At 40.8% G+C, this 17,932-nt stretch overlaps 1 protein-coding gene across 2 annotated transcripts in view; it reads left to right on the forward strand.

The window, feature by feature from the left end:
- NRAS (NRAS proto-oncogene, GTPase) overlaps positions 1-17,932 on the forward strand; it is a 255,552-nt gene that overhangs the window by 200,918 nt on the left and 36,702 nt on the right. For both annotated transcript variants that reach the window (XM_053706558.1, XM_053706559.1), the window contains one exon: positions 14,442-14,565. In XM_053706558.1, the coding sequence (XP_053562533.1) occupies positions 14,442-14,561 (120 nt within the window). In that variant the 3' untranslated portion in view covers positions 14,562-14,565. The remainder of the gene's footprint in view (positions 1-14,441; positions 14,566-17,932) is intronic.

Raw genomic sequence — 17,932 nt, forward strand, 5'->3', positions numbered from 1 at the left:
GAAAAAAAGGCTTCACAAGGGCTTTTTAAGACTGTAGACATTTTCTGGGCTAAATCGATTTATATATAAACATATTTTATACTCCATAGCCTTGAGGAATTATTTTAAATCTTGGGAATTATGTAAAATAACCGGCAGGCACTGTATTGGACTCCTTATTCTCTAGGGGCTTTCCCTAATCATAGGCAGAGTCTCATTTTCGCGCCTCTATTGCGCACTTGTTTTTGAGAAGCATGACATGCAGATGCATGTGTGAGGAGCTCTGATACATAGAAAAGACTTTCTGAAGGCGTCATTTGGTATCGTATTCCCCTTTGGGCTTGGTTGGGTCTCAGCAAAGCAGATACCAGGGACTGTAAAGGGGTTAAATATAAAAACGGCTCCGGTTCCGTTATTTTAAGGGTCAAAGCTTCCAAATTTGGTGTGCAATACTTTTAAGGCTTTAAGACACTGTGATGAAATTTTGGTGAATTTTGAACAATTCCTTCATACTTTTTCGCAATTGCAGTAATAAAGTGTGTTCAGTTTAAAATTTAAAGTGACAGTAACGGTTTATTTTAAAACGTTTTTTGTACTTTGTTATCAAGTTTTTGCCTGTTTAACATGTCTGAACTACCAGATAGACTGTGTTCTGAATGTGGGGAAGCCAAGGTTCCTTCTCATTTAAATAGATGTGATTTATGTGACACAAAATTTAGAGAAAATGATGCCCAAGATGATTCCTCAAGTGAGGGGAGTAAGCATGGTACTGCATCATCCCCTCCTTCGTCTACACCAGTCTTGCCCACACAGGAGGCCCCTAGTACATCTAGCGCGCCAATACTCCTTACTATGCAACAATTAACGGCTGTAATGGATAATTCTATCAAAAACATTTTAGCCAAAATGCCCACTTATCAGCGAAAGCGCGACTGCTCTGTTTTAGAAAATACTGAAGAGTATGAGGACGCTGATGATATTGGTTCTGAAGGGCCCCTACACCAGTCTGAGGGGGCCAGGGAGGTTTTGTCTGAGGGAGAAATTTCAGATTCAGGGAAAATTTCTCAACAAGCTGAACCTGATGTGATTACATTTAAATTTAAATTGGAACATCTCCGCGCTCTGCTTAAGGAGGTGTTATCCACTCTGGATGATTGTGAGAATTTGGTCATTCCAGAGAAACTATGTAAAATGGACAAGTTCCTAGAGGTCCCGGGGCCCCCCGAAGCTTTTCCTATACCCAAGCGGGTGGCGGACATTGTAAATAAAGAATGGGAAAGGCCCGGTATACCTTTCGTCCCTCCCCCCATATTCAAAAAATTGTTTCCTATGGTCGACCCCAGGAAGGACTTATGGCAGACAGTCCCCAAGGTCGAGGGGGCGGTTTCTACTCTAAACAAACGCACCACTATACCCATAGAAGATAGTTGTGCTTTCAAAGATCCTATGGATAAAAAATTAGAAGGTTTGCTTAAAAAGATGTTTGTTCAGCAAGGTTACCTTCTACAACCAATTTCATGCATTGTTCCTGTCACTACAGCAGCGTGTTTCTGGTTCGATGAGCTAGAAAAGGCGCTCAATAATAATTCTTCTTCTTATGAGGAGATTATGGACAGAATTCATGCTCTCAAATTGGCTAATTCTTTCACCCTAGACGCCACTTTGCAATTGGCTAGGTTAGCGGCGAAAAATTCTGGTTTTGCTATTGTGGCGCGCAGAGCGCTTTGGTTAAAATCTTGGTCAGCGGATGCGTCTTCCAAGAACAAATTGCTTAACATTCCTTTCAAGGGGAAAACGCTGTTTGGCCCTGACTTGAAAGAGATTATCTCTGATATCACTGGGGGCAAGGGCCACGCCCTTCCTCAGGATAGGTCTTTCAAGGCCAAAAATAAACCTAATTTTCGTCCCTTTCGCAGAAACGGACCAGCCCCAAGTGCTACGTCCTCTAAGCAAGAGGGTAATACTTCTCAAGCCAAGCCAGCCTGGAGACCAATGCAAGGCTGGAACAAAGGAAAGCAGGCCAAGAAACCTGCCACTGCTACCAAGACAGCATGAGATGTTGGCCCCCGATCCGGGACCGGATCTGGTGGGGGGCAGACTCTCTCTCTTCGCTCAGGCTTGGGCAAGAGATGTTCTGGATCCTTGGGCCCTAGAAATAGTCTCCCAAGGTTATCTTCTGGAATTCAAGGGGCTTCCCCCAAGGGGGAGGTTCCACAGGTCTCAATTGTCTTCAGACCACATAAAAAAACAGGCATTCTTACATTGTGTAGAAGACCTGTTAAAAATGGGAGTGATTCATCCTGTTCCATTAGGAGAACAAGGGATGGGGTTCTACTCCAATCTGTTCGTAGTTCCCAAAAAAGAGGGAACATTCAGACCAATCTTAGATCTCAAGATCCTAAACAAGTTTCTCAAGGTTCCATCGTTCAAAATGGAAACCATTCGAACAATTCTTCCTTCCATCCAGGAAGGTCAATTCATGACCACGGTGGATTTAAAGGATGCGTATCTACATATTCCTATCCACAAGGAACATCATCGGTTCCTAAGGTTCACATTCCTGGACAAGCATTACCAGTTTGTGGCACTTCCGTTCGGATTAGCCACTGCTCCAAGGATTTTCACAAAGGTACTAGGGTCCCTTCTAGCGGTGCTAAGACCAAGGGGCATTGCAGTAGTACCTTACTTGGACGACATTCTGATTCAAGCGTCGTCCCTTCCTCAAGCAAAGGCTCACACGGACATTGTCCTGGCCTTTCTCAGATCTCACGGGTGGAAAGTGAACGTAGAAAAAAGTTCTCTATCTCCGTCAACAAGGGTTCCCTTCTTGGGAACAATAATAGACTCCTTAGAAATGAGGATTTTTCTGACAGAGGCCAGAAAATCAAAACTTCTAAACTCTTGTCAAATACTTCATTCTGTTCCTCTTCCTTCCATAGCGCAGTGCATGGAAGTAATAGGTTTGATGGTAGCGGCAATGGACATAGTTCCTTTTGCGCGAATTCATCTAAGACCATTACAACTGTGCATGCTCAGTCAGTGGAATGGGGACTATACAGACTTGTCTCCGACGATACAAGTAGATCAGAGGACCAGAGATTCACTCCGTTGGTGGCTGTCCCTGGACAACCTGTCACAGGGGATGAGCTTCCGCAGACCAGAGTGGGTCATTGTCACGACCGACGCCAGTCTGGTGGGCTGGGGCGCGGTCTGGGGACCCCTGAAAGCTCAGGGTCTTTGGTCTCGGGAAGAATCTCTTCTCCCGATAAATATTCTGGAACTGAGAGCGATATTCAATGCTCTCAAGGCTTGGCCTCAGCTAGCAAAGGCCAAGTTCATACGGTTTCAATCAGACAACATGACGACTGTTGCGTACATCATCCATCAGGGGGGAACAAGGAGTTCCCTGGCGATGGAAGAAGTGACCAAAATCATTCAATGGGCGGAGACTCACTCCTGCCACTTGTCTGCAATCCACATCCCAGGAGTGGAAAATTGGGAAGCGGATTTTCTGAGTCGTCAGACATTTCATCCGGGGGAGTGGGAACTCCATCCGGAAATCTTTGCCCAAATTACTCAATTGTGGGGCATTCCAGACATGGATCTGATGGCCTCTCGTCAGAACTTCAAGGTTCCTTGCTACGGGTCCAGATCCAGGGATCCCAAGGCGACTCTAGTAGATGCACTAGTAGCACCTTGGACCTTCAAACTAGCTTATGTATTCCCGCCGTTTCCTCTCATCCCCAGGCTGGTAGCCAGGATCAATCAGGAGAGGGCATCGGTGATCTTGATAGCTCCTGCGTGGCCACGCAGGACTTGGTATGCAGACCTGGTGAATATGTCATCGGCTCCACCATGGAAGCTACCTTTGAGACGAGACCTTCTTGTTCAAGGTCCGTTCGAACATCCGAATCTGGTCTCACTCCAACTGACTGCTTGGAGATTGAACGCTTGATCTTATCAAAGCGAGGGTTCTCAGATTCTGTCATTGATACTCTTGTTCAGGCCAGAAAGCCTGTAACTAGAAAAATTTACCACAAAATATGGAAAAAATATATCTGTTGGTGTGAATCTAAAGGATTCCCTTGGGACAAGGTAAAAATTCCTAAGAAAGGATTGGAGAAAGGATTATCTGCAAGTTCCTTGAAGGGACAGATTTCTGCCTTGTCTGTGTTACTTCACAAAAAGCTGGCAGCTGTGCCAGATGTTCAAGCCTTTGTTCAGGCTCTGGTTAGAATCAAGCCTGTTTACAAACCTTTGACTCCTCCTTGGAGTCTCAATTTAGTTATTTCAGTTCTTCAGGGGGTTCCGTTTGAACCCTTACATTCCGTAGATATTAAGTTATTATCTTGGAAAGTTTTGTTTTTGGTTGCAATTTCTTCTGCTAGAAGAGTTTCAGAATTATCTGCTCTGCAGTGTTCTCCTCCTTATCTGGTGTTCCATGCAGATAAGGTGGTTTTACGTACTAAACCTGGTTTTCTTCCGAAAGTTGTTTCTAACAAAAACATTAACCAGGAGATAGTCATGCCTTCTTTGTGTCCGAATCCAGTTTCAAAGAAGGAACGTTTGTTGCACAATTTGGATGTTGTTCGTGCTCTAAAATTCTATTTAGATGCTACAAAGGATTTTAGACAAACATCTTCCTTGTTTGTTGTTTATTCTGGTAAAAGGAGAGGTCAAAAAGCAACTTCTACCTCTCTCTCTTTTTGGATTAAAAGCATCATCAGATTGGCTTATGAGACTGCCGGACGGCAGCCTCCTGAAAGAATCACAGCTCATTCCACTAGGGCTGTGGCTTCCACATGGGCCTTCAAGAACGAGGCTTCTGTTGATCAGATATGTAAGGCAGCGACTTGGTCTTCACTGCACACTTTTACTAAATTTTACAAGTTTGATACTTTTGCTTCTTCTGAGGCTATTTTTGGGAGAAAGGTTTTGCAAGCCGTGGTGCCTTCCATCTAGGTGACCTGATTTGCTCCCTCCCTTCATCCGTGTCCTAAAGCTTTGGTATTGGTTCCCACAAGTAAGGATGACGCCGTGGACCGGACACACCTATGTTGGAGAAAACAGAATTTATGTTTACCTGATAAATTACTTTCTCCAACGGTGTGTCCGGTCCACGGCCCGCCCTGGTTTTTTAATCAGGTCTGGTAATTTATTTTCTTTAACTACAGTCACCACGGTATCATATGGTTTCTCCTATGCAAATATTCCTCCTTTACGTCGGTCGAATGACTGGGGAAGGCGGAGCCTAGGAGGGATCATGTGACCAGCTTTGCTGGGCTCTTTGCCATTTCCTGTTGGGGAAGAGAATATCCCACAAGTAAGGATGACGCCGTGGACCGGACACACCGTTGGAGAAAGTAATTTATCAGGTAAACATAAATTCTGTTTTTTTGTTCTGTTCTGTTCTGTGTGCGCGCTCCGTGGTGCCCCCCCTTCTTTGCCTGCTACATTTTTTAACACAGAGATTTCTCTATTTACCACACAGCAGTGCTCACTGACAGTGTTTTGAAATGTTTGTCTTTAGCAGAAACTATTAACCCTTTTGTAGACATTATACATGTAATCTTCTCTGTGCATTATTATCTATAAGCAGATCCCATTCCTCGACACAATAATAGCAACAATAATAACATGCATAGCCACTTAATATTTTCTAAGCACAGCATAATTTTATAGCAGCAAAACACAAATAAACAAAGCAAAGCAAGCATCAGACATCAACATGAGTTTCAGGTGGGTAACAAAACTCTATTATGGGAATGAATATGGAAAACTTTAACACACGTGAGACTCACTCACTGCCAACTTGCACGTGGGAGCTTAACTTAAAAATTTTCCGTCAAATGGCATTTATTTCTTGCGAGCTTATCACAGACAGGACTACAATACCTGTCGTAAACCAGCCCAGGACTATCAACCTGGCTGGAGGGGTTATCACAACTTCCGGCAGGACTTTAACCTCCGCAAACCTGCGCCTCAACCGCAGGAACCCCTTAACCCTTTATCATATATTATCAACACCTATTACCAGACTAAATTTAGGTTCAGATTCACAGAGGGAAAGCATGGTAAAAGCACTCATACTTACTCGCTGCGAATCTATCGAATTTATATCATACATTGTACAACAGAAAGATAGTACAGTCCTGTAAACAGAAAGGTAATTGTTGTTTTAAATAAATGTAGACTATTTGCATTTTAGAACACAAAAACCAAACCTAAGACACCAAGTTTGGCTTTTGTAATTCTGGATTTGGGGATTTATTCCTGTATAGTAAAGTTAAAAACAAACTGTCACGATTCAGATAGAGCATACAACTTAAAGGGACAGTTCACCCCAAAAAAATTCCCCTTTAAATTATTCCCAATGATTCATTTTACCTGCTAGAGTGTATTAAATTGTTTACAAGTAGCTCCTTTACTCATGTTTCAGCATTTGAAATAGCTGTTTTAGCCTGTGGTATAGCCACCTATACTGAAAGTTTTGATACTGGAGTGCTATTGACAAGCCTAAGTAAACACAGCCAGCAAAAGAAGTTACACTCTCAGTGGGCTTCAGGATAGTAATAAAATGATAATTGACCATTGTTCTCTCTATGTATTGAGGTTTGGTGTTCCAGACAAATATAAGATAAGGAAGCAAGTGTGTGTACGCAAAGTGATAGCATAATGAGATCTTATATTACTTTTAAGTTTAACCCATTGTAATAGGCTGTGGTTTAAAAGCACAAAACCAGCTACTTCATATACACAAATAAACCTGAAAATGCAATTTCTCAAATATTTTATGCTCTGCAGCTGGTATAACAAGTCATTTGAAAATACATTAATGGAAAAACTATTTTACAGTGTACTGTCCCTTTAAAGGGACATGAAACCCACATTTTTTCTTTCATGATTCAGATAGAGAATACAATTTTAAACAACTTTATAATTTACTTCTATTATCTAATTTGTTTCATTCTCTTGGTATCATTTGTTGAAGGAGCAGCAATGCACTAATGGTTTCTAACTGAACACATGGGTGAGCCAATAACAATCGATATATATATGCAGCCACCAATCAACAGCTATAACCTAGGTTCTCTGCTGCTCCTGAGCTTGCCTAGATAAACCTTTCAGCAAAGGATAACAAGAGAAGGAAGCAATTTAAATAATAGAAGTTTATTGGAAAGTTGTTTAAAATTGTATTCTCTATCTGAATAATGAAAAATAATTTTTGGGTTTCATGTCCCTTTAAATCAACTTTTCAATTTACTTCACTTATCTAAGCTGCAATATTCTCTTGTTATCCTTCGTTGAAAAAATGTTTACGTAGGCTCAGGAGTAGCAATGCACTACTGGGAGCTGTGACATTAAAGTCTAACTTTATTGTTGCCATGGTAAAATCATTGCATCAACATTTGCATGACATTAGTACAAATAGGTATCCACAGGTATGTTCTCTTTGTGTCTAGCTGTCCATGTATACAGAACTTTACAGTTGTCATTGTGGGAAATACAAAGGATAAAAGTTTATTTTATTATGTATAGAATTGAGCACATTGGGTTTGAATTCCTGCCTCAAATGTTTACAAAATATAATTTACATAATTTTAACATTTCCTTAAAGTCCCATTCCCGGAATTGACTACTAAACTTACATACATTATTAAAGGGTCATGAAACCTAACTTTATATGATTCAGCGCATACAATTTAAAAAAAAAAAATTACAATTTATGTCCGATATCTAATTTGCTTCATTCTCTTGGTAAGGTAGGCTCAGGAGCAGAATTGCACATAAGTGCCTCTCTTCATTGGCTCATGTGATGTGTTCAGTTAGTAGGGATGCACCAAAATTTCGTCCGCAGAAACGTTTCGGCCGAAAATGGCATTTTTGTCTATTTCGGTTTTCTTTTTTGCCTGTTATTTTCAGTAAAATTATTGTGTAGCATGTTTCAAATTTGATGCTAGTCTAGAGCTGCTGTTTTGCATAGAACTAAATAAAGAATAATACAGTATATTGATATTTAATATTGTTTTAAGTAGGGATGCACCAAAATTTTGTTCCCTGAAACATTTTGGCCAAAAATGACATTATTTCTTTTTAATGACACGAGTCAACGGATCATCTAATTACTACTGGGAATACCACTCCTGCCCAGCAGGAGGTGGCAAAGAGCACCACAGCAAAGCTGATAAATATCACCTCCCTTCCTTCCTACCCCAGTCATTCTCTTTGCCTGCGTTAGAGCAAGGAAGTGGTAAAGTTAGGTGTTAGAAAAAGATTCTTTAATCAAGAGTTTATTATTTTTTAAGTAGTGCAAGATTGTGCTGCTTTGTCCTAGGGTGTAGCCGTAGTTCATATCAGTCTCTTTAGTAGAGCAGTGGTGGCTTTAGAGCAATGGGAACTTGTGGGACATAATTCTCACTGTGCCTCCCATATACTGATGCTGCCCTAACCTTGAAAACCTTAGGGATATTACTCAGGACTTTCTTTAGTTTCACAGGTCCATGTGAGGGAGAGGACCTCTCAAACCTGGGAACTGCCTTGCTGTCAGGCAGAATATGAGGTAAGTGCTGGCTTTATTTTCTGGGCACTTTATTTCTTAAAATGGGACATACCTCATTGGAATTAGGCTCTTTATAAGAGGCATAGATTCTCTTAGGGACATAGGAGACACTATGGGCAGCTTAGACGCAGGCACTGGGGCTGGATTTAATGTGGTGGTTTCACATCTCCCAGCGGTTTCATAATTAATAATAGCCGACCGGGAGAGGACTTATTGGCATGCACACAATGGGTGGTACTAGAAGAAGCGGCAATTGATTGCGCGCCTTTTCTATTCACTTCCCGCTTCATTGTAGGGTGAAGTTGTACATCTTCCTGTCATACTACGCATTTTCTGATTTATATACGTGTTTAAAACTGGAGACCGACTTCTGCAACTGCTGCTAGGTTGTGTTCGTGAGGAAACGGCTCCTGCTCAGAGGAAGGTAGGCACCTCAGCAAAGTACTGCTGAGGTGTAGAGGTGTTCTGCAGGGTTATTTAAGCATTTTAGCCTCTATACACTTAAAGGGACATTAAACAATAAATACATGCTAGATAGAATAATGCATTCAAAGAAAAGATTAGTCCATGACTAACATGTAGATTTATTTTTTAAAGTTTCATTAGTTGTTTAAATAGTGAGAAAATAAGTGTAAAGTTTTAGTGCCTATAAAACAATGGGAGCTGCCATGTTGTAACTCGTGTTACCTTCTCTGCTTTGGCCAATTAGAGACCGTTATAAATAGGTCACTAGAGTGTGCAGCCAATGGTTGTGTGGGATATAACAGTGTTTGCACTTCCATTTCTAACAGGAACTGAAAAGCTCACAATTTCAGAATGCAAAGAGGACAAAATAAATAATTAAAGTATATTACAGAGTTGTTTTATAAATACAATTTATCATTTTATATTACCATCTCAAAGTGTTTAATGTCCCTTAAAAATTATAAAAGGAGTAAAAAAGTTACAGTTAAAAATTTAAAGTGACGGTAACGTTTTTTTTATGTTTTTGACTTTTATTAATAAAATTTAATCTTTTTATGATAAATTGATTTATTGTGAGTCAAGATGGACCAAGAGGCTCTGCAAGATGCCACTTGTTCTTTGTATTTTAATGCCAATGTGGAACCACCATTCCCTTTCTGTTCCTCATGTATTGAGAGAACTTTAAACTAAAGGGATAGAACTTTTTCTGAGCCAACATTTTCTAAAGAGGAGGCTGTTCAGGAATCTAATGATAATGTTCAATATATGCCGCCGCTTTCTCAAGCGTCCCAAAGTTTACCGCCCACACAAGCAGTGCCCTGCGCTTCCTCTCTAACTTCTTCTGGAGTTACTTTGCAAGACATTGCTTCTCTTGTGTCTTCTGCAGTCTCTGATGCGTTGTCTGCTTTCCCAATGTTGCAGGGAAAGTCTGAGGAGGAGGACATCTTAGGAGCATCTGAAGGTGAAATTTCAGATTCTGACAGTGTAATTCCACTTGCTGATACTGAAGTGGTATCCTTCAGATTTAAGCTAGAACACCTCCGCCTGTTACTCAAGGAGGTTTTAGCTCCTTTGGACGACAGCGACACCACGGTCGTAGTCAATCCTAAGAAATCCAGTAAGCTAAACAAATATTTTGATGTACCTTCTTTGGTGGAGGTTTTTCCTGTCCCAGATCAAGCTACTGAGATCATTGCTAAGGAATGAGAATGACCGGGTATTCATTTTTCTCTATCTCCTATTTTTAAAAAGATGTTTCCCATAGCGGACTCTATTAAGGAGTCTTGGCAAACAGTCCCCAAGGTGGAAGGGGCTGTTTCCACTCTGGCCAAGAGAACTACTATTCCCATAGAGGATAGTTGTGCCTTTAAGGATCCTATGGATAAAAAAATAGATGGGTTACTCAAGAAGATGTACGTACACCAGGGGTTACAATGGCAACCTGCTCTGTGCATTGCTACCGTCACTAGCGCAGCGGCTTACTGGTTTGATGCCTTGTCTGATGCTATCAAGACACACTCCCCTTGATGAGATTCAGTATAGGATAAAAGCTCTTAATTTAGCTAATTCCTTTATTACTGATGCTTCCCTACAGGTTATCAAACTAGGAGCAAAAATATCAGGTTTTGCTGTTCTAGCCCGCAGAGCCTTATGGTTAAAACCTTGGTCTGCGGATGTGTCATCCAAGTCTAAACTTTTGGCAATACCTTACAAGGAAAGACCTTGTTTGGACTGGGATTAACAGAAATCATCTCTATTACTGGAGGGAAGGGTCATCTTCTCCCTCAAGATAAGGGAAACAAGCAAAAGGGATGTCAGAGTAATTTTCATTCCTTTCGTAATTTCAAGGGAAATTCTTCCGCTTCCTCCTCCAAGCAAGATCAGTCTAAACCTTCCTGGAGACCCAATCAGTCTTGGAATAAGGGAAAACAATCCAAGAAGCCTGCTATTGAATCAAAGACAGCATGAAGGGCCTGCCCCAGATCCGGGACCGGATCTTGTTGGGGGCAGGCTTTCCTTCTTCGTTCAGGCTTGGGTTTGAGATGTGCAGGATCCCTGGGCAGTGGACATAGTGTCCCAGGGATACAAGCTAGAGGTTTTATTCCAATCTGTTCGTAGTTTCCAAAAAAGAGGGAACTTTCAGGCCAATTTTAGATCTCAAGAGTCTAAACAAATTCCGTCCTTCAAGACGGAAACTATTTGTTCCATTCTGCCTTTGGTCCAAGAGGGTCAATTTATGACAACAGTGGATTTAAAGGATGCGTACCTGCATATTCCCATTCACAAAAATTATCACAAGTTTCTAAGGTTTGCCTTTCTAGAAAAACACTTCCAATTTGTGGCCCTTTCTTTCGGTCTTGCCACAGCTCCCAGAATTTTCTCAAAGGTTCTGGGATCTCTGTTGGCGGTGCTCCGATTACGGGGCATTGCAGTGGCGCCCTATCTGGACGATATTCTGGTTCAGGCGCCATCCTTTCAACAAGCAAGGTCCCACACGGAAATGTTATTATCCTTCCTGCGAACTCACGGATGGAAGGTAAATTTGGAAAAGAGCTCCCTAGTTCCAAATACAAGGGTAATTTTCTTGGGAACCATAATAGATTCCCTATCAGTGACGATCTTTCTGACAGAAATCAGGAAATCAAAGAAGTGCATGGAGGTAATCGGGCTGATGGTGGCGGAAATGGACATCATCCCGTTTGCCCGTTTCCACCTCAGACCTCTGCAGTTAAACATGCTCAGTCAGTGGAACGGAGATTATGCTGATTTGTCTCCACGAATTCTTCTGAAGCAGGAGACAAGGGATTTTGCTTCAATGGTGGTTGTCTCAGGATCATCTCTCCCAGGGAACCTGCTTTCACAGACCCTCCTGGCTGATTGTGACAACAGACGCCAGCCTTCTGGGATGGGGGGCAGTTTGGGGTTCCCTAAAGGCTCAGGGAGTTTGGACTCAGTCGGAGTCTGTTCTTCCTATAAACATTCTGGAGCTGAGAGCGATCTTCAGTGCTCTTCTAGCCTGACCCCAGTTAGCCTTAGCCCAGTTTATCAGGCTCCAGTCAGACAACATAACTTCAGTGGCTTATATCAATCATCAGGGAGGAACGCTGAGTTCCTTAGTGATGACAGAGGTAGCCAAGATAATTTGGTGGGCGGAGTCTCACTCTTGCTGTCTGTCGGCGATCCACATCCCAGGGGTGGACAACTGGGATGCGGACTTCCTGAGCAGGCAGACCTTTCATCCGGGGGAGTGGGAACTCCATCCGGAAGTGTTCTCCAGCCTGATTCTCAAATGGGGTCAGCCGGAGTTGGATCTTATGGCATCTCGACAGAATGCCAAGCTGCCGAGGGTACGGATCAAGGTCCAGGAATCCTCAGGCTGTACTGATAGACGCCCTGGCGGTACCTTGGACCTTCAGTCTAGCATACCTATTTCCTCCGTTTGCTCTTCTTCCTCGAGTCATTGCTCGAATCAAGCAGGAGAAGGCGTCAGTGATCCTCATTGCACCGGCCTGGCCTCGCAGGATTTGGTATGCAGATCTGGTGGACATGTCATCTCTTCCACCCTGGAGACTTCCTTTGAGGAAGGACCTTCTACTTCAAGGGCCCTTCCTTCATCCAAACCGATCTTCTCTGAAGCTGACTGCTTGGAGATTGAACGCTTAATCTTGTCCAAGCGGGGCTTTTCAGAATCGCTCATAGAGACCATGATCCAGGCTCGTAAACCTGTAACTAGAAAGATTTACTACAAGATATGGCGTAAATATCTTAATTGGGGTGAATTCAAGGGCTACTCATGGAGTAGAATTAGGATTCTTAGAATTTTGTCTTTTCTACAAGAGGGCTTGGAGAAAGGATCATCAACAAGTTCCCTAAAGAGTCAAATATCTGCCTTGTCTATTTTGTTACATAAGCGTCTGGCGGATGTACCAGACGTGCAATCTTTTTGTCATCCCTTGGTCAGAATCAGGCCTGTATTTAAACCAGTTACTTCTCCTTGGAGTCTTAATTTAGTTCTTAATGTTCTTCAAATGGCTCCTTTTGAGCCTATTCATTCCTTGGATATTAAGTTATTATCTTGGAAAGTGTTGTTTCTTATTGCAATTTCTTCTGCTCGTAGAGTATCAGAGCTCTCAGCATTGCAGTATGAGTCTCCTTATCTTATTTTCCATTCGGATAAGGTAGTTTTACGTACAAAATTGGGATTTCTTCCTAAAGTAGTTTCTGACCGGAACATTAATCAGGAGATTGTTGTTCCTTCCTTGTGTCCTAATCCTCCTTCTCAGAAGGAACGGCTTCTGCACAATTTAGATGTGGTACATTCTCTAAAATTCTACCTACAGGCGACTAAGGACTTTCGTCAGTCTTCCTCCTTATTTGTGATTTTTTTTTCGGGAAAACGTAAGACAGAAATCCACGGCTACTTCTCTCTTTTTGGCTGAAGAGTATCATACGTTTTGCCTATGAGACTGCTGGACAGCAGCCTCCAGAGAGAGTTACCGCTCATTCCACGAGGGCTGTTGCTTCCTCATGGGCATTCAAAAATGAAGCTTCTGTGGAACAGATTTGCAAGGCTGCAACTTGGTCCTCTCTTCACACTTTTTCAAAGTTCTATAAATTTGACACACTTGCCTCGGCTAAGGCTGCTTTTGGGAGAAAGGTTCTTCAAGCAGTGGTGACTTCCGTTTAGGTTACCTGTGTTGTCCCTCCCTTATATTCTGTGTACTCTAGCTTGGGTATTGATTCCCAGTAGTAATTAGATGATCCGTGGACTCATTGTGTCATTAAAAAGAAAAGAAAATTTATGCTTACCTGATAAATTAATTTATTTTTTGACACGAGTCCACGGCCCGCCCTGTTCAATAGACAGGTTGTTGGGTTATTATAAACTTCAGAAACCTCTGCCCCTTGTTACTTCCTTTCTCTCCTATACTTTGGTCGAATGACTGGAGTGGAAGGGAAGGGAGGTGATATTTATCTGCTTTGCTGTGGTGCTCTTTGCCGCTTCCTGCTGGGCAGGAGTGGTATTCCCAGTAGTAATTAGATGATCCGTGGACTCATCGTGTCAAAAAAGAAATACATTTATCAGGTAAGCATAAATTTTATTTTTTTGCCTGTTTTTCGTATCGGTTTTCAGCAAAGTGCATCCTGTATTTTCGGTTTCGGTCCAGAATTTCCATTTCGGTGCATCACTATCCGTTAGCTCGTAGTAGTGCATTGCTGAAACTTCAACCAAAGATACCAAGAGAATACAGTATAGCAAATTTAGTAATAGAAGTAAATTGGAAAGTTGTTTACAATTGTACGCTCTGTCTGAATCATGAAAGAAAAATGTTGTTTCATGTCCCTTTAATTTCTTTCTGATTTTCCTTGTCTTCGATCACTATGTTTTGTTGCTTGTTTGCAGTATTAATATTATTTTAATATTTTATTTCCTCAGGGTGTAGAAGATGCGTTTTATACATTGGTTCGGGAAATCCATCAGTATAGAATGAAAAAACTGGACAGCAGTGAAGACAGTAATCAGGGCTGCATTAGGATGCCCTGCTGCCTTTTGTAGCCAGGTGGGTTAGTCCTTACTGAAGAAAGTTTGATTATTTAAAGTAGGGATAGACCGATATAAAAATTTTTAGGGCCGATACTGATTATTGAACGCCTTTCAGGCTGATAACAGGGGCCGATAATCTGTACATTTAAAGTTTTGAAAAATCAACACAATTTCTACACAAATCTGGTATAAACTGAACATGCTTATTAAAATTTTAAACATTAAAAGTAAACTGGGAAAATAAAGTACTTGAAAATTTAAATTTGTCACTACTGCAAAGCTAGACACTACACAATTTCTTAAGTACTCCCAGTTAAGTAGAAAAAAATCATAATGCAGAAAGCATAACATTTCAGCATGTAAACGGCTTCTGTTTCCCCCCCCCCCCATGTATTGCTGCCACTTAACTAAAAACACGCTCACTTGGTACACTTTACAGATAAGGTTTAAAAGTAAAGTAAAAAATATATATATATGCTGCCACTTGACAGAGAAAGAAAGGACATGCTGGAATATCAGTGCTAGATTTATTTGCTTTAATTGTTAATATGCTCATATATTTACTGGATTGCAAAAACCTTCCCTGGTACTGAGGAGTAAACTATGTTTCCTTATGTCACTTATGGGCAGTTTTAAACATGTAACCGTGCCACCTAATGGTCAGAGCATTGTTATCCACTGCAGGGGTGTGGGCATTTTTAAAAAAACTACTTGTCCAAGGGACTAAAGCTTGTTTTGATTCGAAAAATAATTGTAACCAAAACTGTATATAAATAAGGTTTTGATGACAAATTAGGTGACAGACCTAACAATAACCCAAAATATTTTTCTTTCATGTAATTAGCAGGAGTCCATGAGCTAGTGACGTATGGGATATACATTCCTACCAGGAGGGGCAAAGTTTCCCAAACCTCAAAATGCCTATAAATACACCCCTCACCACACCCACAAATCAGTTTTACAAACTTTGCCTCCTGTAGAGGTGGTGAAGGAAGTTTGTGCTAGATTCTACGTTGATATGCGCTCCGCAGCAGGTTGGAGCCCGGTTTTCCTCTCAGCGTGCAGTGAATGTCAGAGGGATGTGAAGAGAGTATTGCCTATTTGAATTCAATGATCTCCTTCTACGGGGTCTATTTCATAGGTTCTCTGTTATCGGTCGTAGAGATTCATCTCTTACCTCCCTTTTCAGATCGACGATATACTCTTATATATACCATTACCTCTACTGATTCTCGTTTCAGTACTGGTTTGGCTTTTCTACTACATGTAGATGAGTGTCCTGGGGTAAGTAAGTCTTATTTTTGTGACACTCTAAGCTATGGTTGGGCACTTTTATATAAAGTTCTAAATATTTGTGTTTAAACATTTATTTGCCTTGATTCAGGATGTTCAATATTCCTTATTTCAGACAGTCAGTTTCATTATTTGGGATAATGCATTTGAATAATCAATTTTTTTCTTACATTAAAATTTGACTTTTTTCCCTGTGGGCTGTTAGGCTCGTGGGGGCTGAAAATGCTTCATTTTATTGCGTCATTCTTGGCGCAGACTTTTTTGGCGCAAAAAATAAATAAAAAAATTTTCTTTGTTATTTCCGGCGTCATACTTGTCACCGGAAGTTGCGTCATTTTTGACGTTTTTGCGCCAAAAGTGTCGGCGTTACCGGATGTGGCGTCATTTTTGGCGCTAAAAGCATTTAGGCGCCAAATAATGTGGGCGTCTTTTTTGGCGCAAAAAAATATGGGCGTCATTGTCTCCACATTATTTAAGTCTCATTGTTTATTTGCTTCTGGTTGCTAGAAGCTTGTTCACTGGCATTTTTTCCCATTCCTGAAACTGTCATTTAAGGAATTTGATCAATTTTGCTTTATATGTTGTTTTTTCTATTGCATATTGCAAGATGTCTCAGATTGACCCTGAATCAGAAGATACTTCTGGAAAATTGCTGCCTGATGCTGGATCTACCAAAGTTAAGTGTATTTGCTGTAAACTTGTGGTATCTGTTCCTCCAGCTGTTGTTTGTAATGAATGTCATGACAAACTTGTTAATGCAGATAATATTTCCTTTAGTAATGTTACATTACCTGTTGCTGTTCCATCGACATCTAATATTCAGAGTGTTCCTGTTAACATAAGAGATTTTGTTTCTAAATCCATTAAGAAGGCTATGTCTGTTATTCCTCCTTCTAGTAAACGTAAAAGGTCTTTTAAAACTTCTCATTTTTCAGATGAATTTTTAAATGAACATCATCATTCTGATTCTGATAATGATTCCTCTGGTTCAGAGGATTCTGTTTCAGAGGTTGATGCTGATAAATCTTCATATTTATTCAAAATGGAATTTATTCGTTCTTTACTTAAAGAAGTCTTAATTGCATTAGAAATAAAGGATTCTGGTCCTCTTGATACTAAATCTAAACGTTTAAATAAGGTTTTTAAATCTCCTGTAGTTATTCCAGAAGTTTTTCCTGTCCCTGATGCTATTTCTGAAGTAATTTCCAGGGAATGGAATAATTTGGGTAATTCATTTACTCCTTCTAAACGTTTTAAGCAATTATATCCTGTGCCATCTGACAGATTAGAGTTTTGGGACAAAATCCCTAAGGTTGATGGGGCTATCTCTACTCTTGCTAAACGTACTACTATTCCTACGGCAGATAGTACTTCCTTTAAGGATCCTTTAGATAGGAAAATTGAATCCTTCCTAAGAAAAGCTTACTTATGTTCAGGTAATCTTCTTAGACCTGCTATATCTTTAGCGGATGTTGCTGCAGCCTCAACTTTTTGGTTGGAAGCTTTAGCGCAACAAGTAACAGATCATAATTCTCATAGCATTGTTAATCTTCTTCAACATGCTAATTAATTTTATTTGTGATGCCATCTTTGATATCATTAGGGTTGATGTCAGGTATATGTCTCTAGCTATTTTAGCTAGAAGAGCTTTATGGATTAAAACTTGGAATGCTGATATGTCTTCCAAGTCAACTTTGCTTTCCCTTTCTTTCCAGGGTAATACATTATTTGGTTCACAGTTGGATTCTATAATTTCAACTGTTACTGGGGGGAAAGGAACTTTTTGACCACAGGATAAAAAATCTAAAGGTAAATTTAGGTCTACTAATAGTTTTCGTTCCTTTCGTCACAATAAGGAACAAAAGCCTGATCCTTCCCCTACAGGAGCGGTATCAGTTTGGAAACCATCTCCAGTCTGGAATAAATCCAAGCCTTTTAGAAAGCCAAAACCAGCTCCCAAATCAACATGAAGGTGCGGCCCTCATTCCAGCCCAGCTGGTAGGGGGCAGATTACGATTTTTCAAAGAAATTTGGATCAATTCGATTCACAATCTTTGGATTCAGAACATTGTTTCACAAGGGTACAGAAT

The sequence above is a fragment of the Bombina bombina genome, chromosome 3 (assembly GCF_027579735.1).
Source record: "Bombina bombina isolate aBomBom1 chromosome 3, aBomBom1.pri, whole genome shotgun sequence".
NCBI classification, from domain to species: Eukaryota; Metazoa; Chordata; class Amphibia; order Anura; family Bombinatoridae; genus Bombina; species Bombina bombina.